The 25,270-nt window shown below is 46.1% G+C and overlaps 1 protein-coding gene across 2 annotated transcripts in view; it reads right to left on the reverse strand.

Annotated features, from left to right (window-relative positions):
• Window positions 1-25,270, reverse strand: part of RBBP8NL (RBBP8 N-terminal like) — a 102,611-nt gene that overhangs the window by 33,378 nt on the left and 43,963 nt on the right. The window contains exon 3 of one of the 2 annotated variants that reach the window (XM_039498809.1): window positions 9,584-9,819. The exons of the other annotated variant lie outside the window; for it this stretch is intronic. Within the exon in view, the coding sequence (XP_039354743.1) occupies window positions 9,584-9,635 (52 nt within the window). The 5' untranslated portion in view covers window positions 9,636-9,819. The remainder of the gene's footprint in view (window positions 1-9,583; window positions 9,820-25,270) is intronic. 2 annotated transcript variants of the gene reach the window in all.

The raw sequence follows: 25,270 nt of genomic DNA on the forward strand, positions 1-25,270 counted from the left end.
GTGGCCCTGGTGGGAGGGGCCCCATTCACTTCAGTGGGACACCCTGAAGGAGTAAGCACAGCTCAGCATGAGCAAGGGTTGCAGAACCAAGACCTGGGATGAGATCAATGGTAGTTTTGCCACTGACTTCAATGGAGTGAGGATTTCACTTCCAGCGGTTGCCTTAGCCTTACCTAGGGTCTACCACCATGTAGCCTCTCTCTGTGTCACACACACATTGCTTTGTGTGGGGGACACTTCAAAGTTACACCCACACTCCTGGCTGGAGAGAGGAGTTAGGATCTTCTTGAAGCCACTTGGTTTTCTCATCTTCTTCCTCTGAACTCCTGGAACCAGACTCAACCCTGGTGTAAGTGGGCAGAACGGCTTTCAAGTCCCTAGTGTTTATTTGCTTGTCATAACTTCTTCCTATCTCCAAGCACATCCCTAATGGGAAAGCTGGTAAGTTTCTATAGACATTGCTCTAAAAACCAGAAGAATCTAATAGAGAATGAGATAATTTCTATTGGTTTTTGACCCAACCTATAGAATTCTATAGCAGACCTATTATTCTCTAATAAATTCTACAGAATGGGTCAATAGACCAATAGGAAAGTCCCCCCTTTCTGTTCAAATCTATAGGACTTTTCCGAAGACACTAACTTACAACCAGTACTCCACTTAAAGGCACAGCAACCTCTTCAAAGTATTCATATTCACCAAGTTCCACAAGCACTGACACACATGCATGCTTTGCCTTTTAATCTTTTACCACATTTTGAAAGACAGGGGCCCTGTTGTTGCTCCCTCCCCACCCCCCGACCTGTGCTTGCCTCTACGAACCTTACACATGCTCAAGTAAATCAGGTAATTCTGCTCTTAACTACCCACTGTCATGCACAATTACCACGTTTGTGGACGTCCTCTGGACAGCTGCCTTTGACACCATAACACTGAGTGGTTTCCGGTTCCCTGGTGATTTTCCCAGCCTGTCATTAATTTCAATGGAAGTGTCAATCTCATTCAGAGGGAGCAGCCGGACCCTATGGGAATCTGCAGGAGGGCAGGACTTCCATGAAGCTCAGGTTGCAGATTGCAGCTTGTGCCAGTGGCAAGAACTCCACCCTGAGCAGGGTTTGCTTTCAAAAGGAAGCGCGTAGCTGAATAAGCTGAAGTATTTAAAACACTAATGAATTTGCAGGGCTTGGAGTCTTTCGCACTGTGGGATCAGTTGAGTGCAGCGGCTTTACCATCAGCAGTTCTGGAGTTCTCCGGTGTCAGAACAGATTTACATAATACGCATGCAGAGGCCTTCTGATATACGATTCCTAGACAGGAACTATTCTCGCTAGCCAGACTTTCATTTCTTGGCTCCCCCTACCTGCTTTTTCTCTAATTTTAGAACTCCAAATTGGATTTATACTGAGAGAGGCTGGAGGATCAGTCATGGAGGGCCAGGGCCAGGCTGGCAGGAATACTTTGTAGTTCAGAAAAGCAAAACAGTCTCACTCTGATGCACTGCATCCTTTGCAGCTTTGCTGGGCATTTATTTATTTATTTTATTTATTGTCGCAACAGACTTAAGGTGGCACAGAGTGCCCGCAGATGGTGCTCCTGGCTTGCACTCCACAAGCTATTTTCCTGTGCTGGTGTTGCAAAGGCCCAGGGAAGTTGCAAAGAGGAACTCAGCAGCAGCGATATGAAGAGGCATATGGCTTGTCTATGCCTACCCTGGGAGCAGGATTCTTGTGGTGCAAAATGCGACCAATCACAACACAGGAGGGCTTTCACCCGACTTGGTGGGTTGGAATGGTGGTGGGAATGAGTGCTTGAGGGGCGGGGCGGGGTGGGGCGGTGTAAAACAGGCCCTGGGTTTGTTTGCACCCATGTAGCGACATCTTGGTGCTCCATCAGTACAACTCCCTACTGCAGATTCACTTCCCCTACGTAAAATGAGACTTGCATCCATTTGCTGCCTCTTTGCTAGGACTCTGCACTGCTAGTGCAGCTACATCAATGCTAAAAGCCCCTGTGCAGCCAAACTGCTGCTTCGGTGGCTGGGTCCAGCTCATAGCAACCTCATTTGTATGTATTTAAGTATCATCATGATTGCTTCAAAACAAGCTAAACTTGAATGGCAACACGGTTAATTTCCGGCAGGGGCTGCATGGAACAGCAGGCTTTGGCAGAGTCACGGCTCCTATTTATTTACATTCAGTGCAAGAGAAAATCAAAAGCAAATCCAGCTAGAGAAAGCCGAGGTTTCAAGTCCCAGCCTGCACATTTACTGATTTACTTCAATCCTGCGACGTCTGTTTTGCCATAATACATCAATGGAAACAATTATTTAAAAAAAGGCACCCTGGTGTTCGGGCTTGCCTGTGTCAATTGCTATGGGTTGTTTTGACCATTGTGGAAAATGTCCAAGTCTATGTGGCATTTTTCCCGTGCGATGTTAGCCCTCCCCTCCCCCAGCCCCACCCCAAATGATCAGCCACTGAGGTGGGTAAGACCCTTTATTGTTCAATAGGTTCACCTTCTCCCTGCTCCCGTACAGCAGTGCAGGGCAGTTTCTCATGTACCCTCATCACAAGGGATAGTCCTCATTTTGGGCCCAATCCTGCAGCTTTACCCATGTAAATAATCTTACGCGCTGGAGCAGCCCCATAGATGGTAACAGAGCTGCAGGATTGGACCCTTTATGCCAAATCACGGCCAAAGCATTTGTAAAGCCGACAGATCCCGGTCGGCCGCGGGCGGGATCGAACCTGGGACTTTTGGAGCTAAATACATGAGTCTCTACTGCAGTGGTCAACAACCGGTTGATTGTGATCGACTAGTCGATCCTAGAGGATCTCACAGTCGATCGCGATCTCTGTTGGTGTAGCGTGGCTGCTGCTAAGGCAGACTCCCTACCCCCACCCCACTTCCAGAAGTGGCCAGCGTGGCCTCGGGGGTGGGGGGGAAAAAGAGGTCTCCCTCTGTGCACTGCTCCTGCCTCCAAGCACCGCCCCCACAGCTCCCATTGGCCGAGAGGGGCAGCGCGCAGAGCCACGTGCCCCCTGCTCTCCCCCAGGGGCCGTAGGGGTGCGTTGGCCCCTTCCAAGAGCGGTGTGGGGCCAGGGTGGGCAAGGAGCCTGTCTTAGCCTTGCTGTGCCCGCTGCTAACTGGGAGCTGCCGGAGGTAAGTACTGCCCAGTGGGAGGCCGCACCCCCAGCCCCGGCCATAAGTCCCCTCCTGGAGCCAGTACCCTATACCCCCTCCCGCACCCCAAGCCCCAACCCCGATCCTCCTCCCAGAGCCAGTACCCTGTACCCCCTCCTGCACCACAACACTGTCCCAGCCCTGACCCTCCTCCCAGAGCCAGCACCCTGTACCCCCTCCTGAACCCCAACACTGTCCCAGCCCTGACCCCCCCAGAGCCAGTACCCCATACCCCCTCCTGCACCCCAAGCCCCAGCCCTGACCCTCCTCCCACCAGAGCTGCCCATCACCATAGCATCTAGGCTACCATTCCCAGCACGACAAGATAGCTGCCATTCAGAAGCCTACTCTACGTCTTCCAAGTGCAAATGGTTAGTCAATATTTGGAAAGCGCTTTGGCAACTTAACACACCCTATTGGCGTATTAATTATTTAAATAAACTCAGCACAAAACCCTCGCAATCCTTTTAGCTAGGCATGAATACCGGTCAGCAAAATCAATAGCATAACTAGCTGGCAAAGTGTTCTCTCTTTTATGAGCACACACATGTGCTCTGCCTTGCTGCCTGGCACAGTACATTGCTGCCAGGCAGGGCTAGGTCGATGCTATCCTGGGTAAAGTATGCTCTTTCCTTCAATACCATCCCCATCTCATCCCTGCTCTAGCCACCTCCCTGCCTCTCAGGGCTGCTCACTCAGGTGGTTGTGTAATATATTGCTGTGATCTGTCAGAGATGCTATGCATCAAAAAACCTTCCCTCTCTCAGACCTCTTTGGGACTGTTTCTTAGCTGCATGTTCCTTCAGGTTAATGGAATGCGATCGCATGAAGTGCAGAACAGGTCCACAGGGCCATAAAGAGGCCTTGTCGTTTTGTGCGCACATACACAATACACATACCAGGGCACTCAAGCAGTTCCTCACATAAGATATGCTAGAGTCTCCAGTGTTGGGCAAGCTCTTGTATTTTCATGCTCCCATCACTTTCACAGGATTCTTGGAATGCAAACAATAGAGTCAGTGTTCTGATTAATGCTCTGTTCTAAATGCAGCTTTCGGGTCGTTCGTGAGGAACGATGGCAGAATTTAGGGCCTGATCCTGCGAGGTATTAAGCACTGTAATGGGACATCAATCTAGTGGGTCAAACACAGGGCTGGGAGTAAAGATGCCTGAGTTCTATTTCCACCTCTGCCATTTACTCACTGTGTGATCTTGGGCAAGCCATTGAATCGCTCTGCGCCTCAGTTTCCCTCTCAATTGGATGGGAAGAAGAATACTTTTTGGCAGGGTGTAGTGAGAATGAGTGACTGTTCCTGAAAGCGCTGGATGGAAAGACGCTAAGTATCCTTACTGTCTGTCCATTGCGGGGGCACGTACGGCTGCTGTTGAAACACGTTGGAGATCCTGCTTCTTGTGGGTAAGGTGGTTCACTGCTCTGGTTTAGAAAACAAAGAGCTTGATTTTGCATTTGTTGGAGCAGTGAGCCAGGCTCCAAACTGAAGTTACTACTACAAAGCTAACCTAGTCAGATGTTAAATTCAAGTTCTCCCAATGCACTGCATATTTGCTGACTGGTTGGAACATGTTCACCCCATTCCCTTTCTCACCCAATTTTAGGAGGCAGAGACATTTATATTAGGCCATATTTGAATAAAGCTTTAGGAGGCCAAGTTTTCTTCCCCCCCCATGTTCTGACCCAGTCCACCAGGCAAATTAAATCCCATATTCAGCAAGATACTTTAGCACATGCCCAACTGTAATCACGCAAATAGTCCCATTGACATCACAGGGACAATTCACAAGCTTACAGTTTGGCATGTGCTTATATATCTTGTTAGTGGTGTCACTGACAGTGTTGTAAAAATAGCCATGCAATCCTATGGCTAGATGATATTGCAGACTGGAAACAAGCTGCTATACAAGAATAGGATGTGGATCACAAGCTAAATATGAGTTAACAGTGTAACGCTGTTGCAAAAAAGCAAACATCATTCTGGGATGTATTAGCAGGAGTGTATTAAGCAAGACATGAGAAGTAATTCTTCCGCTCTACTCCACATTGATTAGGCCTCAACTGGAGTATTGTGTCCAGTTCTGGGTGCCGCACTTCAGGAAAGATGTGGACAAATTGGAGAAAGTCCAGAGAAAAGCAACAAAAATGATTAAAGAGCTAGAAAACATGACCTATGAGGGAACATTGAAAAAAAATTGGGTTTGATTAGTCTGGAGAAGAGAAGACCAAGAGAGGACATGATAAGTTTTCAAAACTGTTAAGGTTGTTACAAGGAGGAGGGGGAAAAATTGTTCTCCTTAACTTCTGAGGATAGGACAAGAAGCAATGGGCTTAAATTGCAGCAAGGGCAGCATAGGTTGGACATTAGTTTTTCCTAACTGTCAGAGTGGTTAAGCACTGGAATAAATTGCCTAGGGAGGTTGTGGAATCTCCATCACTGGAGATTTTTAAGAGCAGGTTGGACAAACATCTGTCCGGGATAGTCTAGGTAATACTTAGTCCTGTTATGAGTGCAGGGGACTGGACTAGATGACCTCTCGATTCTATTAATGTGTCAACTCAAACTGGGAGAAGGAAGTGTGCCTGGCACTATGGAAGGGGTGGGAGGTCCTTCTACCCACCACAGCAACCAGCCCTGTAGTACATGTACCTCTCTGAGGTCCAATTCCTCCAGTGCGCCTCCTGGGGCAGTGAGATTTGAATGAGTGCCTGGAAACAGATGATCTCTGCTAGCTAGTTTCCTTCTGGGACATTGTAATGATGTGTCCCAGTGCAAACCCCACAGCCAAACATCCTCAGACTTTCAGGGCTTTGGAATCCAGGTCAGAAGCTGGCAGTTTGGGCTCCTCTGTACACGATCCATGCTGGAAATTCAGTCGTTTCTCTTTCTAGGCATGAAATAACTTTTCTGATGAAAAATCCACCACACCTCTACCCAGCCTAAGAGTGGATAATACAATACAGAAGATGCTGAGTGGTGGGAATCTTATATCCTATAATGAAAAGACATCCCTATGCGAAAGAAAATGACAAAGATTGTTTGACTATTGCAACAGTCATTTAAAATGTGATTTCCCCAACTCTAGCACATTCATTCTTTCTCCAGCAAAGCTCTTTGATTTCCTCTCCTCGGGAGGATGGCAACTGATGGTTTATGCAAGGACTTGTGACTTCTGAAAAGTGCGAAAGAAAAGCTTTGCAAGAGCCACTACTATTGAGTCACGTAGTCACTGAAGGAATCCCCTACTTGTGCCCTTCTAGCCAATTGCACAGAAGATAACAGGCAGTCATCAATTTCTATGGTGTCCCCCAAGGTTCAATCCTTGGTGTCCTCAGCCTATGAATTTTAATACCTTCTAGGGCTCCCATTAACAGAGCATCTCAGTAATGCCAAGATTTTCAAAATTAATAGGCCAGATTCTCCCTTCACTTACACCTGTTTTACCCCAGTGGAATTCCATTGACGTCAGTGGATTTACTGCTGATGATTTACACTGGCGTAGGGAGGGCAGAATAAGTTAGGTATTTTCCTACCCATCTATGCGGGCTTCCATTTACTGCTGCCATGGCGAGTGAGTGCAGCTCATCCATTAAGGGGTGTCATTCTGAGAGGGATCCCTGCCAGGGCTTGCTGTGCACTTTGGCTTCCCTGCCTGCCATGAATGCTCAATATAACAGATGCTTTTAATGTTAAATGACATCTTTTATGAATGGTGCCTGTCCATGTCCAGAGCCTCATTACACATTGCCTGACACAGAGAGGTGCGAGTTAATCTGAGCACAGGACTGGGAGCAGGAACCCCTGAGTTCTACTCCCAACTCTGACACTGGCTCCTTTGGTAACCTTGGGCAAATCAATTAACCTGCCTGCCTCAGTTTCCCCAGATGAACATTGGGGATAATAATGCTTGCCCTGCTGCACAGGGTGGATTGTGAAGAGTAATTTTATGGTACCAAAGTCTGTCTCCTCCTCTGCAGGTGTGGAATGGCCTACAGTTATTTTATTTATAGGCACTTCTAGGGCACACATCACCACAATACTGGCAGGGTTTCTTCAGTCTTGCCAGTACACAGACTGGAGGGGAGAAGGCTATGGGAGAGTCTAGTCCACCTGGGAAAAACTGCCATGCATGAGAGAGTGTACAGTGGACACCACCACTGCTAGAGCAGCAATTTCATTGGTGGCTTCCTTGTTCTTGCAGGGAGGGTGGGGGATGAGGAAAGGGAAGAGCCCATCCATGCGCCCCCACAGAAGCGCCTTGTGTAAAGCCCACTGACTGCCCCTTGCACAGGAGTCCAGGGTCTGGCTCCTAGCATTTGCAAAGCCATTAGAAGCTCTGAAGTGCTATATAATTGCCCCGTGTTTTTACTGCCCCCCTGAGCACTGTCCAGTGCACACACTGAGGGTGTTGAACCTGGCAGCAGGGAGATACCACACTGGGATGTGCCATGGGCAGGGCCGCCCAGAGGATTCAGGGGGCCTGGGGTCTTCAGCGGCAGGGGGCCCCCACCACCAAATTGCCGCCGAAGACCCGCCCCAGGACCTGCTGCCGAAGTGCCGGAAGGACCCCACCGCCGCAGGTCTTCGGGGCACTTCAGTGGCGGGTCCCGGAGAGGAGGGACCCCTCCCCCCCAGCCGCTGAATTGCCGCCGCCGACCCAGAGCGGAAGATGCTCCGGGGGCCCAGGCCCCGCGAGAGTTTTCTGGGGCCCCCGGAGCAAGTGAAGGACCCTGCTCCAGGGGCCCCAAAAAACTCTCGTGGGGGCCCCTGCGGGGCCCAGGGCAAATTGCCCCACTTGCCCCCCCCTCTGGGCGGCCCTGGCCATGGGTGTGGGAATCTCACAGCATTGGGAGCATGGGAAAGAAACCACTTCAATCCGATTCCCAGTTCTCTGCAGGGGAAAGGAGAGCAAATTCCTTCCTACCCAGGAACAAAGACAACTGATTTAGGGTGGGGAAGAGAGACAGGTAAGAAAACTTAAATGTGGATCTCTGAGGTTATTTGTTATCAAGTGCGTTCATGGTTTGGTTTGGCTCAATACTTGAATCAGCACAATACTTTCTGTAAACCTTGTTGCATTTCAAACAGTGCAAGTGGAGCAATGGAAATGCTGCATTAACAACATCTAGCTCTTCCACAGAACACCTCATCCTTAGATCGCAAAGCTCTTTACCAAGGAAAGAAACAACACTGCCCCCCATTTTGCAGATGGGGAAACCGAGGCACACAGCATGGAAAGCGACTTGCCCAAATTCAACCAGAGCTAGGCCTTGTGAGTCCCAACCCATTGTCCCATCCACTAGCCCACACCGCCTGCCATGTTAGAACACTTCCGTAACAATTCCTGGCTGTGCAGTGTTGTGAGCTGTCAGCGCTATACAGAAAGGAAACAGAGAAAGGTGAAAGAGCAAGTTTTGTTTTCTTGGACTCTTCAATCCACAAAAGCAAAAGTATTCCGAGAAAGCTGCCACCTCGGCCCTACAGAGAGCCACCTCGTGATGGCAGCATCCATGCTATTAAAGTCCACCCACTCCTCAAAGACCTCTGCAGTACAGCAGGGGAGCTGTGGATGGAGTGGATGCTGACTCAGTGCCCACTGCAGCTGTTTAACATAGAATCCAGTAGACAGCAACTATCTTTAGTTTGACTTTTTTTTTACATTTTTTCCATCCTGTCCCAGCTGTTCCAATGCCATTCTGCATGGGCTCCTCAAACACTGGCATCCAGGAACAAGCCTGTTAGTGAAGGTTGCAGCAGCCAGTTCAGAACCCTAATTCAATGGCAAATCTGATCATTCATTTCAGCTTGATTTAGATTTGACCGACATGTTCTGAATTTGAAATTCCAATGACATATCCCACCAAAATTTCAAACACAGTTTTGTGTGTGAAAATCTCCGTCTCCTTGCTCCCAATTTTTGACCAGCTGCAGCTTGATTTAGCAAAAGCACCAACATGGGACAACCAAGACCAAAAGCCAGAGAAATGGAATTATGACTCAATGTGGATCTCTGCTGGCCTGGCTAGCTCATGTGCTGCTCCAAGCTGCCTCCTTCTCACTTTGCAGCAGGCAGTGAATCCAGCTGATGCAGTAGAAATCCAACTTTCTCTAAACCTCCTACCATAACTGGAAGGAGGGAAAAAAACCTTCTGGATTATAGCCCTGATTCCCTGAACAACTTCACACATTCAGTTAAAGATTGAACAGAACCTGACACAAGGCGCTGAGTGACAGGTCCTATACCCCTGAACGCTTAAGTGCTTTCCCTCCTCAACTCTTCCTCCATTGTGGGCACAAAACTAGTCAGCTCTTTTCCCCCTTGCTCCGTGACATTGCACGGGACACTGTGGATATATAAAGGTCCCTCCATGCGCAATGTTACTCACCCTGTGTTACTGCTCCTCTCTTTCTCTCAACTCCTCCGGCAGTCGCTTGCATTAAGTCGAGGACAATCGCCAGTCATTTGGTACACGGGAGATAGAAGGGAGCAGTGTGGGTGAACTTGCACAGACAATAAACCATAATTTTTCTTTTCAGTCCAACTTGTTCTACTGGTTTACGTTTCTTTAACCCAGCAGCAGAAAGGCGGCACGGCTTAGTCAAAGCTGCCAAACAGGTTCTGCTATAATACAAAAAGGTGGTAAGACCAGTTTGTTATGAACTCAGATAAAGATTTGATTGTTTCCCCATAATTATAGTTTAACTTGTGCTGTTGGTTGAACTCAGTCATGTTAACAAACTGGCCCATTGAAATAATGCATCTGCCGTTAAGGTGGGATTTCTCTCTTCTTTTCACATCACGTAGCTGTTTTAGAGAGAAAGCACAATGGAATCTCGTTTAATCCTTCTACTCACATTCAGTTGGAACCAGCTGCTTAAAAGGCCACTGACTACACCACTCTGTGTACATTAGGGATTTTTTGGGGGAAATTATTAATGTTACAATAGAACCATGCAGCCCCAACTGAGATGGGGGGGGGCATTGTGCTAAGAAAGACAGTTATTGTACCAGAGAGCTTACGATCTAAATAGAAAAGATAGACAAAAGGTGTGGGGGAAAGTGAGGCACAGAGAAGCAAAGTACCCACCCAAGGCCATTGGCACAGCTAGAATGACAACAGCGGTCTCCTGACTCCCTAGCCAGTGCACAATCCACTAAACCATGTTCTCCTAATTGCTTGTGGTTGCACCACCTTTGATGCAGTGTGAATGCTAGTGCAGACAGGACCATGTTTTTAACCACCCTACCCACCTATCCCTTCCCAGAGAAGGTGAAAACATTAGGGAGCCCTATCTGCAAGAGAACTTCCACCATTGCTAGCACCAATGACACAGTACTGTAGGTTGCGCAAGAGTGGACTGCTTTGTAAAAAATCATAGCATAGACCAGGCTTTTGAGGCAGACATCTTGTCGTCTTCTCTGTATGGAAAACAAGTAGCTCACTACACAAATAACAAATAAGCTCTTGCTTACAAGCATGAAACGAAAATCCATTTCCTGTTTACTTGACAGTAGATTTCTCCGTCACAGGACGACTGATTTGCTTTTGGAACATTGCTCATTAGGACAGTGCAAAAGTGCAAAACATGTATTTACAGTCTAAAGGACTTTGACTTCAGATTACGGAGAACAGCCAAGAAAGAAAGGCTGACTATAAAGTCTCTGCGAGACACAGCGAGAGAACAACAGGGAGAGCAAACAGGGACTCGCCCTATAACATTCTGCATCTGAACTGAAACACAACATGGGAACTGCCCCTGCAGCAGGCTGGGAGACTCCTCTGCATCTAAAAGTACATGGCAAAGAAAATAGCATGACAAGATCACCTTTCAGTTACATAGCTGGAGCTAAAGGCACGTGAAAGCATTTGTCTAAGTAAACCAAACACCCACAAAAGCCATCACCACAACTGGTACAGACTGGCAAGCTTTGCAGAGAAGCCCAGGACTAAGTGGACATGGAGATTAAACTCCCCTCTTGCCCCCGAAAGAGGTTCCTCCAAATAGGGTAAAGGTATTTTGGTGGAGCAGGGTGAGGAAGGTTACACTGCTGTTCCGAAGCATGTGGTTACACACCTGTATTATCTAAGTAGCAGGCTGGGGAAACAAGCCACCCGATCAGCTGTGGTCCTTGGGGGACCTTTTGGAACCGTTTGTTGCACCACGTGGAGGGAACGCTTCGTCTGCTCTTTGTGCAAGAGGGATATATAACAAGGTGACTCAGGGATCATTACTATTGACCCAGGGCTCCGCAGGAGCATTCCGAAAGAGCAAATAGCTACAAAGTATCCTTTGGCTCCTTTAATCATTGCTTATTCCCTACAGATAGTTTATTTTGCTGAGGGATATGTCAATTAGGGGTCGATTGACTGATACAGTGAAATACGCCGGGCCGATGAATCCAATAATGTAAATAATGGCAACTGCACTGAAGAAAGATCTTTACTTGGACCAGTGCAGTATTCTAGTGAGTACTGCTGTGGAGTAACCTGTAGGAGCACAGATTTGCAAGATAACCGCAAGAAACTCGACCTTTAGTCGGTGATGGCTGGCAGCATGGTGGAAGTCATAGTGGGCATTATTAAAATCTTGACATCTACTGCCTACAGAAGTGAAAGTCACTGTGGTATCTGTAGTATTTCCCATTCCAAGTATTGGAAATACTGCACTACCACTAGTAAGGTAAATAGAGTGAGATTGTAATGGCACTCACTGTGTGCCTCTAATCTATGAGTGGATAGGATGCAAGATCTACCTTCTTTCCTCCACACTGGAAAGCTACAGAGCAGCTGATGTGACTTTCAAACTGCTATTAGACATACAGAGAATGTTGCTGTAAGGGAGTGTGGGACGGGGAGGTATGAGAAACAAAAGACAATGCACTGGAGAATAATCATGCATAGCTGTCTTCCTACTGTATTTTCCATTCCATGCATCTGATGAAGTGGGTTTTAGCCCATGAAAGCTTATGTCCTAATACATTTGTTAGTCTCTAAGGTGCCACAAGGATTCCTCATTGTTTTTGCTGATACAGACTAACACGGCTACCACTCTGATAACTGCTGTAATTGTTTCCAATAGAATCACTTCGGATTTACAGTGTCATTACTGGCAGCAGAACTTAGTTTTCCAGCCCATCTTATCCCTCTGGGTTCTGTTTAAGTGTTAGACAATATTATCGCATTGGTTCCTTGTGCTCCCCTGTCTATCTGTCTGTATCTACCTGTTGTCTCTTGTCTTACACTTAGATTGTCAGCTCTTTGGATCGGGGCGGACCATGACTGTGGTCCCTAGCCACTACCACAACACAAATAATAATACATGACAAATATGGAGTTGTGCTGCTTCCTTAGGGTCAATGTAGAATTAAGCATGCAGGAATAGAATTCTGAATGTCTTCGTTTCATGGTTTTAAGTCAGAGTACCAGCCTTCCTGTAGCATTTCTTGTTAGTTTGCTTGTTTTTTTTTTTTTTTTTAATAGGCATCTCGAAGGTTTTTCGCCTTCCTCCGAAGCATGGGGCCGGGGTCGCTTGCTGGTGGATTATCTGCTACTAGAAATCTTTAAATCATGATTTCGAGCATTCAACAGCAGAGTCAAGGGAGAGAATTATTTCAGGACTGGGTGGATCGGCTTATGTGGCCTGCATCTTGCAGGAGGTCAGACTAGATGATCATAATGGTCCCTTCTGATCTTGAATTCTATGATTCTAGGAGGCTTAAGAAACATTTCTACAGGCCATCAATCATCAAAGACCATGTCAGCATGGGCTTCAGGAGTTTTACTGACATCATAAACCTAACGGCCATGACGGGGGCCTGAGAATCCATCATGTCGGTGGGAATTAAAAAAAAAATTTTTTTCCCCACATTTCAAATTTCCTAGGCTATGCTGCACTTCATCATGGAAACTGAGACCCTCGATGGGAAGGAACTGCTGCACCTAAATCTGTTTAAATTCAACCAAATCAGGCCAAAGACATTGGCTCCTATACTGGTCGAAAGGCCTGAACATAACTGATATTTTTAAATCAAAGCTATTAGAACAGCAGCCTCACACGTCCCATGGGTCAAGCCCCATCTCTTCTCTTTCAAATCCTTCCTCAAAACCCACTCCACAGCACCCCAGGAATCTGAAGGGAATCCTTTAGATGCCCAAGTTTGAAGGGAAGCACTACTCCCCTCTCCAAATTGTGTTCCCTCTCCTATGGCGGCATAGCGACATATACTCTACAGACCTTCCATGACTTCATGGTCTAATCTTCAGGAACGAAACACTTATTACAGGGCCTGACTCTGATCTCAGTCACACTGCTGTAGCGCCATCAAATCCAATAGTTACTCTCCTAATCAACACCATCTTCAGATCAGAATAATGCCCAATGTCTTTCTGGGACCACAGGTTAAAACTCTAATGGGGCTGGCTCAGCCATCCTTCCGAGGCAGGGAGAATGAATACCATCCAGTTTGCTCGCTGTGTGTGTGTGTGTGTGTGTGTGTGTGTGTGTGTGTGTGTGTGTGTGTGTGTGTGTGTGTGTGTGTGTGTGTGTGTGTGTGTGTGTGTGTGTGTGTGCTGGTGAGCTCTTTGAACCAGTGTAGCCCAGAGGGGGAAGTACAACAAACCCACCTACGCTCCTCCCTATCATCAGGACTTTCAGATCAGAACGCAACACAGGGTCTTGTCCTGAGCTGCTTAGACATTAAAGACCCTGCAGCACTTTTTGTAAAAACAAGTGTCTTGTTGGCTAAAATTTCCCTCCCTCCACTGTTATTTACTGTGTTGTGTGTCAGTTTCTCTCCATTCTGGAGGTGGCTATATTTCAAAGGGGCTAGATGTATATAACTGGGGTTCCTTCAGCATGAAAAGAGCAACTGACAGTATTATGAATAAGCTTTAGATCCTTTTCATAGCCTCTTCCTCTTGGGATGAAGGATTTTGTAATCCTCCATAAACCGTACCAAAACAAAACACTGCACACTACACACACAATTCTCCCCCTAGGGAGCGGCAGAGAGGAAAGAGCAAACCACACATGGCAGTTAATGCACATACATTAATGGTGCTCAGATGCTACTGGGATGAGGGTGGTATGAGAACCTGTATAGACTAAAACAGAAGGATTTCACAAAGAAGTGATTAAAATCTCCCTCATTCAGATTATCACAGCCCAAGAGCTCTGTTATTTTCAGTGGCTGGTAAGATCACTGTATATTACAAGTACTATCCACCAGAGGTCACTAGCCAACTTTAAAAAACAAACCACAGTGCAAACAATGGACTGCAACTCTGCCCTTCAAGAATGATCCTGAGAATTCTCTGGTCTCTGCCCATGAATGGGATCTATATTGGGCAAAAGGCAGAGCCTCCACGGTTTAGCTCAGGCTCCAAACAAGATTAACAAAGAATCTTCAGGGTGTGTATGTCAGAGGATGCATCCTCCTGCTTAGCATTTGTGTTCTGTTTCACTCCAGATCGATTCTGTTATTTGGGATCCCTTTGAATGGATGTCTGAGGAGATTCCATGCCCCAGAACCACTGGGACCATTACGGGATGTCATCTGATCACCTGAAGTGCCAACGTGGAGGGGCTTTTGGGTCCCTTTTCCTGCATTGTGAAGGTGGAAAGGCCCTGTAAGAATGTGGCAAGCAAAGGCCAAAACAAACCAATTGTTCGCCATCACTATAAACGTCTAAATAACATCACATTTATTGCAGTCTGCTGCGTCTAGCTAACAGAGGTGATTTCTAAGCTACAAGAGAGGCACCAATATTTAAAGGAACAATACACCAATGGTACCGTCAGCCTGTTCCCAGGTTTTATCACTCTTACATATCAACAGCAGCAAAGAAAAGAGCTGTGGTACTAATGTCTCCCACGTACAAGCCTGACATCCTGTATTTGTACAGTGCTTCCTGGTAGTATGCCATTTGTATATTCATTTTAAAGTGCATGCCTGAGTTTGCGGGACTGGCACCAGGTCAAACAGGGTGCAGGCAGGAATGAGTTTCTTTAACCTTTTAAAGACCTTTATGGACATCGTCCAAAACTTGAGTTAAAAATCCTGATTTAGAAACAATTCTGTGTACTTTTGTACATATCCTGTATTTCTAGTTCGCTGGAAGATACTTACATGAAAACAGGCAGCGATTTATCTGGGGTGGAGGAAGCCATTCCAAAAATATTGATGGTGTGAAATAAGATAAGTTGCTTGTCTTCTTATAGGCCTTGATCCTGTAAACACTGACTCACACGCTTTGCTCATGGGAGTAAAGTTATCTCATTGATTTCAATGGGACTACTCAGATAATAAAAGTGTGTGGAGGAGTGGGGCCATATTTAGGAAATCACAGCAAACTATGTAACGGTAGAGAGGGAAAAATGCTCTCCCCAGTGAGCAAACCATTTAATATTTAGATTCATGGCAGGGGGTGTCATTTCCCTGAGCTAACAGCACCACATAAATAAATATGAAAAAAGCCAAGTATTTGTTTCGTATTGTCAGATGAAAACATATACTTTTAAAACAGAGGTTTCCTTATCAATGACGATCCTAATACACAGACACCGCAGAACATTACAACTGACATTATTTCAGAGAGACAAGGTAATATCTTTCATTGGACCAACTTCTGTTGGTGGAAGGAACAAGCTTCAAGCTCCATAGAGCAAGGACTTGCTCAGGTCTGGAGAAGGTAACCAGAGTGTCTGTCTGAGGTAAATACAGGGTGGGACAGATTATTAAGAATAAGGGATTCACATATGCTGCGTGTTGCCGCAACAACTATCTGAGTGAAACCAGACAATCGCTAGGCTCTTGAATGAGCTCACTCAGAAAAATGATGAAAGACAAAAACACTCTAGAGCCCATGGGTGAACACTTCAAAGGGGTCACCCATATCTGACCTCTCATCCTCAAAGGAAACCTGCACAATGCCACCAAAATTCAAGCCAGGGAACTAAAATTCATAATTCTGCTGGCCACTAAAAACCATGGACTTAACAGAGGCACCGGTTTGATGGCTAATTACAACAATTTGTAACAACCTACTGCCTGCTCAACCTTAATTGCCTACTTCATTTTAAATGGTCTCCTACAGGGATGTGTGAACCTCTTATACTCAACAATCTGTTCCACCTGATTGCTCAAGGTAACATAGTTCATTGGAAGGGCTGGGAGTAGAACTCAGGTCGGGGTACGTCTAGACTACCCGCCATATCGGCGGGTAGCGATAGATTTCTCGGGGATCGATATATCGCGTCTCATCTAGACGTGATATATCGATCCCCAAAAGCGCTCCCGTCGACTCTGGAACTCCACCAGCGCGAACAGCGGTAGCGGAGTCAACAGGGGGAGCCGCGGACGTCGATCCCGCGCCGTGAGGACGAGAGGTAAATCAATCTAAGATACTTTGACTTCAGCTATGCTATTCACGTAGCTGAAGTTGCGTATCTTAGATCGATCCCCCCCGGCGTGTATACCAGCCCTAAGCTCTCTAGGGCAGGAACTGCTCTTTTTGCTAGATTCTTCTATAGCATCTAGCATTGTGGGACCTGGCTTGGAAACTCCGGCCACTAAAGTAATACTAATAAGTAAATGAATAATAGTAAATAACAACAACACTCCCTGGTGGACTGATCTGATGCACTTAGATATATAGTAAGACAGATAGATAGAGCTGGTCACTTTTTAAAAAAAATAATTGAAATTTCAATAATTTGTTCATTGATATTTGAAATTCAATTAAAAATGGAGGACAAACTGAAAATTATTTCAAACATTCCCCTTCCCTCAGCCCTTCCCCACCCACCATTTTTTGACCATTTCTAATAAGTAGCTATCTGGCTCGCTGCTAATTTGTTCAACTCTCTAAGTCAGTGTTTCTCAAACTGGGGTCGCCGCTTGTGTAGGGAAAGCCCCTGGCGGCCGGGCCAGTTTGTTTACCTGCCCCGTCTGCAGGTCCGGCTGATTGCAGCTCCCACTGGCCACGGTTTGCTGCTGTGGGCCAATGGAGGCTGCTGGAAGCAGTGCAGGCTGAGGGACATACTGGCCGCTGCTTCCAGCAGCTCCCATTGGCCTGCAGCGGCAAACCGCAGCCAGTGGGAGCCGCGACTGGCTGGACCTGCGGACGGGGCAGGTAAACAAACTGGCCTGGCCCGCCAAGGGCTTTCCCTGCACAAGCGGTGACCCCAGTTTGAGAAACACTGCTCTAAGTTACTAAGATGTACATTACTTTTCACTTTAATATGTGTTTCTCTGAGTTTGGAAAAGGGAAACAGTTTCACCATGCCTCCGTTTTGTTTTCCGCTTCTCAGGCATAAGCAGGATGCTGCCAAACACTGCAGCAGGGTGTTTTTCTTTCAAATCAGGACTTGCACACAGATACTGGAGTTTGTATATACACACACAGGTGTGAAAATTGGGTCCATTTTTTTCCCATTGCAATGTAAAATAGCAATGAAAAAATGTCTGTTCAGTTAGGCTTTGTCAAAGCTTGTTTTTACAAAATCAAATGCTAAGTTTTCTTGACACTGTCGCTTTAAAGAGTTCACCTGTTTCTACCAGCGTGAGCCAGATTTTTAAAACAGCTTGCTCAGCTCATTAATGCTGAGCTGTTCTGAAAATTTGGACAAATACGTTGCTCTGGAAATTAACAGAATATGATTATAATTTGAGGAGAGTAATAAATGGGAGGAAGTGATGACAAAGACAGAGATCCAGATTTCATACAAATGTGCGTAGTAAAAAGAGAAGAGAGGGAAAAAATAAATATATTCTTTAACAGCAAAGTTATCCTGAAGTTTTTGATGCTCCCTCGGAGGTACCAGGGGGTGTTTAACAGTATCTCACTGCTATACTCTCATACCGGACTTCCTGCAATCTACTAATGATTGCTGTCAGTGCATCAGAAAGATTTCCACTGAGGAACTTGAGCTCCTAGAAAGAGCAAACTGGATTTTGCAGGGTACGAAGCTGGTTGAACTGTCTTTGGAAGACAGAGGCATGTTGGAATAACAGCAAATACTTTATTAAAAGAGATTAAATCAATTGCACGAGCAAGTTGAGACGGGGAGAGAAAACTAGTTTGGACCAGTTTCTCAGGAACTCCAGTCATGCAACTCCCTAGCAGGACACTAAGTAACAACACAGCCACCCAGTGAAACACAAGAGAGGAGAATCCTCATTTGCTGACGTGGGGGTTAATTATATTTGCCTCCTAAATAACATTTATATAGCGCCAAACATTAACACGGTAATATAGGTGGGAAAAGAGCTCAAGGCCTCTAGGTTTCCAGACTTCTGTAAAATTCTCTAGACCATGTGATTAGCTGAGCAGATCTGCCTCTGCGTACTGTTATGGCCCTCGTCACATTAATATCGGAGTGTCCAGCAATTAATAGATTCTACCTGCACACCTCTGTGAAGCAGGAAAGTATTATCCCCTATGGGTATGTCTACACTTACCGGGGATCGATGCTGTGGCAATCTCTGAACTGCGGGTCAATTTAGCTGGTCTAGTAAAGACCTGCTAAAATCGACTGCAGATCGCTCTTCCGTCAACTCTGGTACTCCACTGGAACGAGAAGCATAAGGCAAGTCGATGGGAGAGTTTCTCCCGTTGACCCAGTGCAGTGTAGATACCGCAGTAAGTCGACCTAAGCTACATCATTCATGGAGCTGGAGTTGTGTAACCTAGTTCGACTTACCCCTGTAGTGTAGACCAGGCCACAGGCGCTAACTTTTCACGGCACTCGTGGGTGCTCAATTTCCTCCTCACCCCCGGCCCTGCCCCAACTCCACCTCTGCCCTGCCCCCATTCCAACCTCTTCCTCAAAGTCCCCGCCCCAACTCCTCCCCCTCCCTGCCCCTATTGGACTCCTTCCCCAAATCCCCGCCCTGGCCCCGCCTCTTCTCCGAGCGTGCCGTGTTCCTCCTCCTCCCCCCTCCCTCCCTCCTAGCACTTACCGCAGTGAAACAGCTGCTTTCATGGCAGGAAGCGCTGGGAGCTAGGGGGGGAGGCGGAGCCGTGGGGTGCTCAAGGGAGGAGGTGGAGGTTAGCTGTGGCAGGGAGGGGAGCTGCTGGTGGGTGCAGACAACCCACCAATTTTTCCCTGTGGGTGCTCCAGCCTCAGAGCACCCACGCAGTCAGTGCCTATGGACCAGGCACATGTTACAATGAGGAACAGGATAGATTAAGTGACTTGCCCATGGTCACACAGAAAGTCTGTGCCTGAACCAGGAATTGAACTCGTGGCTTCCAAGTCCCCATAAACTATCTTTCCTTCTTTTGCCTCAGTTTTTTCCTTCTGAGTGAAAGTTGCTTTTGGAGTTTTCCCCAACACCCAGGGAATGAAAAATATTTCCCACAAAATGGCTTCAATTTCACAGAGGTTTCTGCAGATTCCAAAAGATGCAAAAGTTGATGGAAGAAACTTTCATAGTAAAAAATGTTTTGCCCAGCTCCTATATTTGCTACAGCTTTCCACTGAAAAGGGTTCCATTCTTGAGAGCCTTGGGAAAAGAAAGCGAAATCTGCACATTTTAGCAGGTTTTCAACATTTTACTAATAAAACTGTAGCTGAAGCCAGTTTCTTCACTGTAATTAATATATCAATAACGCCCCAGCCTTAATAGGTAAGAAAACCTATTCTGAATTGGAAAAATAGTAATGAACTGTGATGAGAAACATTAAGTGTTTTAGTGAGGTTGCCATTTCCCAAGAAGATGCTGCTTCTGCGGTCTTTTTTGGTTTCCTTTTTGAAGTTTGCATGCATAGTTGGTTCTGGTTTAAGATGCCCAAATGAGAACTTTGGAGGCTGAAGGTCTGAATTCCCACTTATATGTTCAACAGTATAAATGTGCCTGAAGCATTTTTCCAGGAAAGAGATGCAGCAAGGGCACCAGCAGTGCAAGATTCACCCACACCGCTCGATGGGAACGATTGATAGAGGGCAGAGCACAGCTGAAATTCCTCTGGCTTATTCAGACCCTAGTAACTGCTGTGACTGCCAACAAATGTGCAGGTCTGTGCTAACTGTGGTGATGACTTATGACTCAGCAGGTAGAGTGAGACCACTAAAGCCATCTCATGTAGGTCACTAAAACATCCCCCAGGTAGTAACGGTTTAGAGCTGAACCATATTGATTTTACAGGTGCTAAACAGGGTGCAGAGTCAAACACTCCAGATGTCTGACTAGGGCTGGTTGGAAAATGAAATTTCTGTTCCCTGGGAAATTCCAACATCTCAAAGTTTGTTTTTGTTGCAGATTAGAAGAAAATGTTGAAATTTCTAATGGAATGGAAATTCAAACCCAAATCAAATCCCAAACCCAATTCATCCAGAAACAAGCATTTTGATAATGGCAAACCAGTATAAAATCTTAAATGTAATATTATGTATATTCACATACTATTATGTTACTATTTAATATAATATAAAAGTCAAAATGAATCTAAACAATAAGGTTGAAATGAACCAAGAAAGTATAAAAGTTTCATTTAAACATTTATCCTGTAAAAATTTAATCAAAATCAGCACGTTCCCATGAAACGTTTCTGTTTTGATAAAACTGCATTTTCCAATGGAAAGCTTCTTCCATTGAACATTTTTCAGCCAGCTCTGTCCTGGATACAACTTAAAAATACACCCTAAGTGCAGCAATGTAAATAACCCACCACAAATCCCTGAATGCAAAAGCCTCTGCGCAGCCCTACCAAAGTCTTTGTGTCAGCTAGTCCCTCCTTGTGGCCTCTCTTGTGTGTAAAGTCCTATCCCCCTGCACTGTTGGGTGAGCTCCTGGGAAGAAAATCAACAATATTGTCTTAATTTGCTAAACTTTCCTACTTGTCTCACTAATTAGGTAGCATCATAATTAATTCTGTGCTGTGCCAGGAACCTGTACAATGTATTGACCCTTGGAACACTGGTGTTCTCCAAACTACCACTAACGAATGCGGGAGGCCCTTCAATCTCCAAAGGGCACCCAAGTGGAGTTGAAATGTCAAAATAACCTGCTGACACTGTGAAAGATCCATTTTCTCTCCATTTTCATCCTCTCTAGCGTCTTCTGTAGATGAGAGGTGAGAGCTGCTCCTTACTCAGCATTACTTCTGCTTGACCTGAACAAAGTGCTAAGCCCCAGACTTCCTTACTTTAAAGCATCTCCCCATGTGATATCTAGATTTCAAAAACGTTATGCATACAGACCGTATATGGTTTACCCACCATCCCAGTTGCTGCAATATTACAAGAAAATAAGTCTTTGTTTTAGGTAGCTTATGGCGATCCCAGCAGAGGCCAGAATTGGGACCATTTTGCCTAGTCAGGGTGGAACAGAAAAAATGAATGCTAAACTGATTTTAAGTATCAGAGGGGTAGCCGTGTTAGTCTGGTTCTGTAGAAGCAGCAAAGAATCCTGTGGCACCTTATAGACTAAGACGTTTTGCAGCATGAGCTTTCGTGGGTGAATACCCACTTCGTTGGATGCAAGTAGTGGAAATTTCCAGGGGCAGGTATATATAAGCAAGCAAGAAGCAAGCTAGAGATAACGAGGTTAGATCAATCAGGGAGGATGAGGCCCTGTTCTAGCAGTTGAGGTGTGAAAACCAAGGGAGGAGAAACTGGTTCTGTAAAAAGACTGTGAATGGCTTGCCAATTACAGAACCAGTTTCTCCTCCCTTGGTTTTCACACCTCAGCTGCTGGAACAGGGCCTCATCCTCCCTGATTGATCTAACCTCGTTATCTCTAGCTTGCTTCTTGCTTGCATATATATACCTGCCCCTGGAAATTTCCACTACTTGCATCCGAAGAAGTGGGTATTCACCCACGAAAGCTCATGCTGCAAAACGTCTGTTAGTCTAAACTGATTTTAGAAAATTGCCAACTCTCGCCATTTGATTGCAAATCTTGCAGTATCTGAGAAAAACCACCAAACCCCCAGCTCCTGCAGGCATGTGATTTGGTGAGAATACCAGCTTCCATTTAAAGAAAATGTAAATTTGTAGCCTTCGTGTCAAAAGTGTATCCTAAAGGCTTAAAAAAAAAGGGGGTGGGGTGGGGTGGAATAAAAAGAACCCAATTTAAACAACAACTAGCTCTCTCCTCCTCTCCCCACCCCACAAAAGAGCTACCACCTTCATGAATTTTAGGCCACTCGCATGCTTTTCAGGGGCGTGAATCACCCATTATTTTTGAACATGTGGGGTTGGCAATATTGAAAACTATTTTCTAGACTAAGGACTAAATTCTATTAAAATTCCAACGAGATCAGATTTGTCCCTAGAGCCTAACTGCGACTCTGTGGTGTCTGTATGATGCAATCCTTGAGAAGCATTTGGTTTTGCAATGTTTGAACTGCACTGACTGATGATTTATGTTTAATTCCTTACTGCCTAATTGGCAGTAATAGAAGCAGAACTTAATTTAACATTTACAGAGAACAAATGTCAACTTGGGCTTTTGATGTAGTTAAACAGGCTTCTTTCTGGAACTGGAACGTGGATTCTTTTGTCCCCTTCCAGACGGGGAAGCAGGAATTTCTAAATTCTAGTCCTGGCTTTAACACTGATTACTTCTATGGTCTTGGGCAACTTCCTTAATCTCTGCTCTGCACTCTCTCTAGTTGTTGAATAGGTAGAATAATGTGGTAAGAAATGGATGGCTGCCTATGACTTCACAGCGGTCGCTTTGCTATAGTACAGAATGGCCATTCAGAATTTCATAGTGGCACTGAAGAATTGTACCTAAAACCTCCCTTCTTCAAAAGCACAAGCCCTTATCACTTCAGCTACAGGAGACTCTTCATCAGGAAGCAACACGATTCTGCCTCTGACAAACAGCTGAGCAGCTTAGATTCCATCCAGTAGGAGGTAGAAGTACATACACACTAGACAGTTTGTTACAATATTCACTGAGCTCCCTCATACGAGGTTAGTTAATTTTGAAGATGAAAAGCATTACCGGTCATTATTATTTCTAAGCTTCTGTATTAAAGTAGGCCTAAGTCTATACAGCCGTATACAGCCATGCATATGGTTCTACTGCACAGGGCTGTCAGCTGGGCCCTTAGGGTCTTCTGCGTATATTATACCAGTTTGTCTTTGCTCAGATACTCCAAGAAACCCTTGTACACGACACAGGATTAGACTGGAAATTTAGTCTGCCCTTAGCAAAGGGGCAGTTTGTAGCTGTGCTGCCCCAGGAGCCCATCAGGATCTGAATTATGACTCTGAGTCACAGTCTAGTGCCTGTTTACCTCTTGCTCCTTGGCGCCTCAGCCCTGGGCCAGCCCTTTTTCTGGTACAGTTTACGCCTCCCTCTGTGCCGGCTGGCTGGCATATTAGTGGGGAGAGGTGGAGCCAAGGCTCTGCCCTCTCCTTATCTACTAATGCGTGGGAAGGAGAAGTAGCCTTCTGGAGACTGTTCTCCCCCACCGTGCTTCTACCTGCGATAGGGGTAGCAAGCACAGAAGAGTAAGGGAGGGGTCTAAAACTCTCTCTACATGAGCACGTGACAAGAGTCATGGTCGGGCCCCAGGGGCACCAATTTGGTTCTGGGGGGAGGCCAACGCTCCCCCTCCACCCAAGATTTTTGCATTTGCTCAATGTTCCCCAGGCTGCAGAGCCAGGGGCCCACGGTCTGACCACTTTTAAGCAGTGGTCCTATACGAAATCAGTATGGCTGCTGCTGGAGAGGTCCGGAGCACCATTCTGGGTGCGTGGTCACAACGCCACTAGAATCTGACCTGGCCACCTCACTGTGCAGATGGAGGGAGGCCAGGCCAAATTTCAGTGAGTGGAGTTGTGACCAGGTGTATGCATGGGATCACAAAGCCACTGAAATGTGGCCTGGCTGCCCTTCCATCCAGATGGAGTGACAGCTGGACCAAATGGTGTTGCATTCTGGTGCACAGGGAGTTACCTTCCATATGGCACAGCACAGGGGAGTCCGCTGAGAACTCAGCTCCTGGCAGGACCAGCTCATGTGCTGTGTGGGTAAGAGGGTGGGAAGGACTTCCCAGCCAGGACAGGCCTGTGACAAGCAGAGACTGGAATGGGGTCCCTGATAGGGTGTGTGTCGGGAACTGGAATTTGTCCCCTCCTCTCAAGAAACACCGGAACTGGTGCCAGCGTCTGGCCCTTGGAGCTGCTTTTGCATCACCTCTCTTCTGTCCTTGTACGACGCCTGAGCCGTCTTTCTCGCCTTCTGTGCATTTGTCAAAGTATTGTTAATGAGCCTTTTGTGCTATCGGATAGGAAATGTGTCCATTCTTTGTGGTCTTTAAAGAAATGAATACGCAAATAAAACCTCAAGGTGAAGAGCTTTAGCAATCGCCTTCATCTCCGATGTCTAACCTGATTGCTCAGGCTGGGGTAATTTATGTTTTGTTTGAGTTCCTAACACCTCAACTGCCACACCGATCACATGATCCCTTACCTGTATATTATTTTCACATTTTCGTCTTGCTCCCCCCACCCCCACCTGCATCTCCTTACAAAATAGCTTTCTTTTTTATTAAAGCAATTTATTCGTGAGCCTGCCAAAGGCTTATCAGGTTCGGCATAGGTTGAGACAAGTTGTACTCAATGACTTTGGGGAAGAAAATGAAAGAAAGTAACCACAAAAGGGAGCTGAGCTCCATGTTGAAAGAACATGGCTGCTTTCCAGAGAAGACTTCTCTATTCTGGGTCAGGGTGAAGGTCACTAATAAGACAGTATTGTAGGGAGTCAGGGAGGGCCCCAGAAGGGGCATGTGGTGCGAAGTCTAGGACATTTGCACCTTACTAGAGTTGTTTTTCACCAAATGAACATAACTGCTACCTGTCCAGAGCTGCCTGTAATTAAAGGGGCAATTACTCGGTACGGTTCCCCGGTTTAGCTATCACTCGTTGTAGAAACTCCCTTGGAAATTTCAAAAGAGGAATCTGCTTTGTTGATAAATTTTCCCCATGGGTTTGACCGTACCGTTTATGTTGCTAGCAAAATTCCTTTTGGCGTCATTAAAGTTTTGCCTGTATTTGTACTCTGATCCAAGGCCTGTGGAAATCAATCAGAGCCTTTCCACTTACTTCAC

Source organism: Mauremys reevesii, linkage group 13, assembly GCF_016161935.1.
Source record: "Mauremys reevesii isolate NIE-2019 linkage group 13, ASM1616193v1, whole genome shotgun sequence".
Lineage (NCBI taxonomy): Eukaryota > Metazoa > Chordata > Testudines > Geoemydidae > Mauremys > Mauremys reevesii.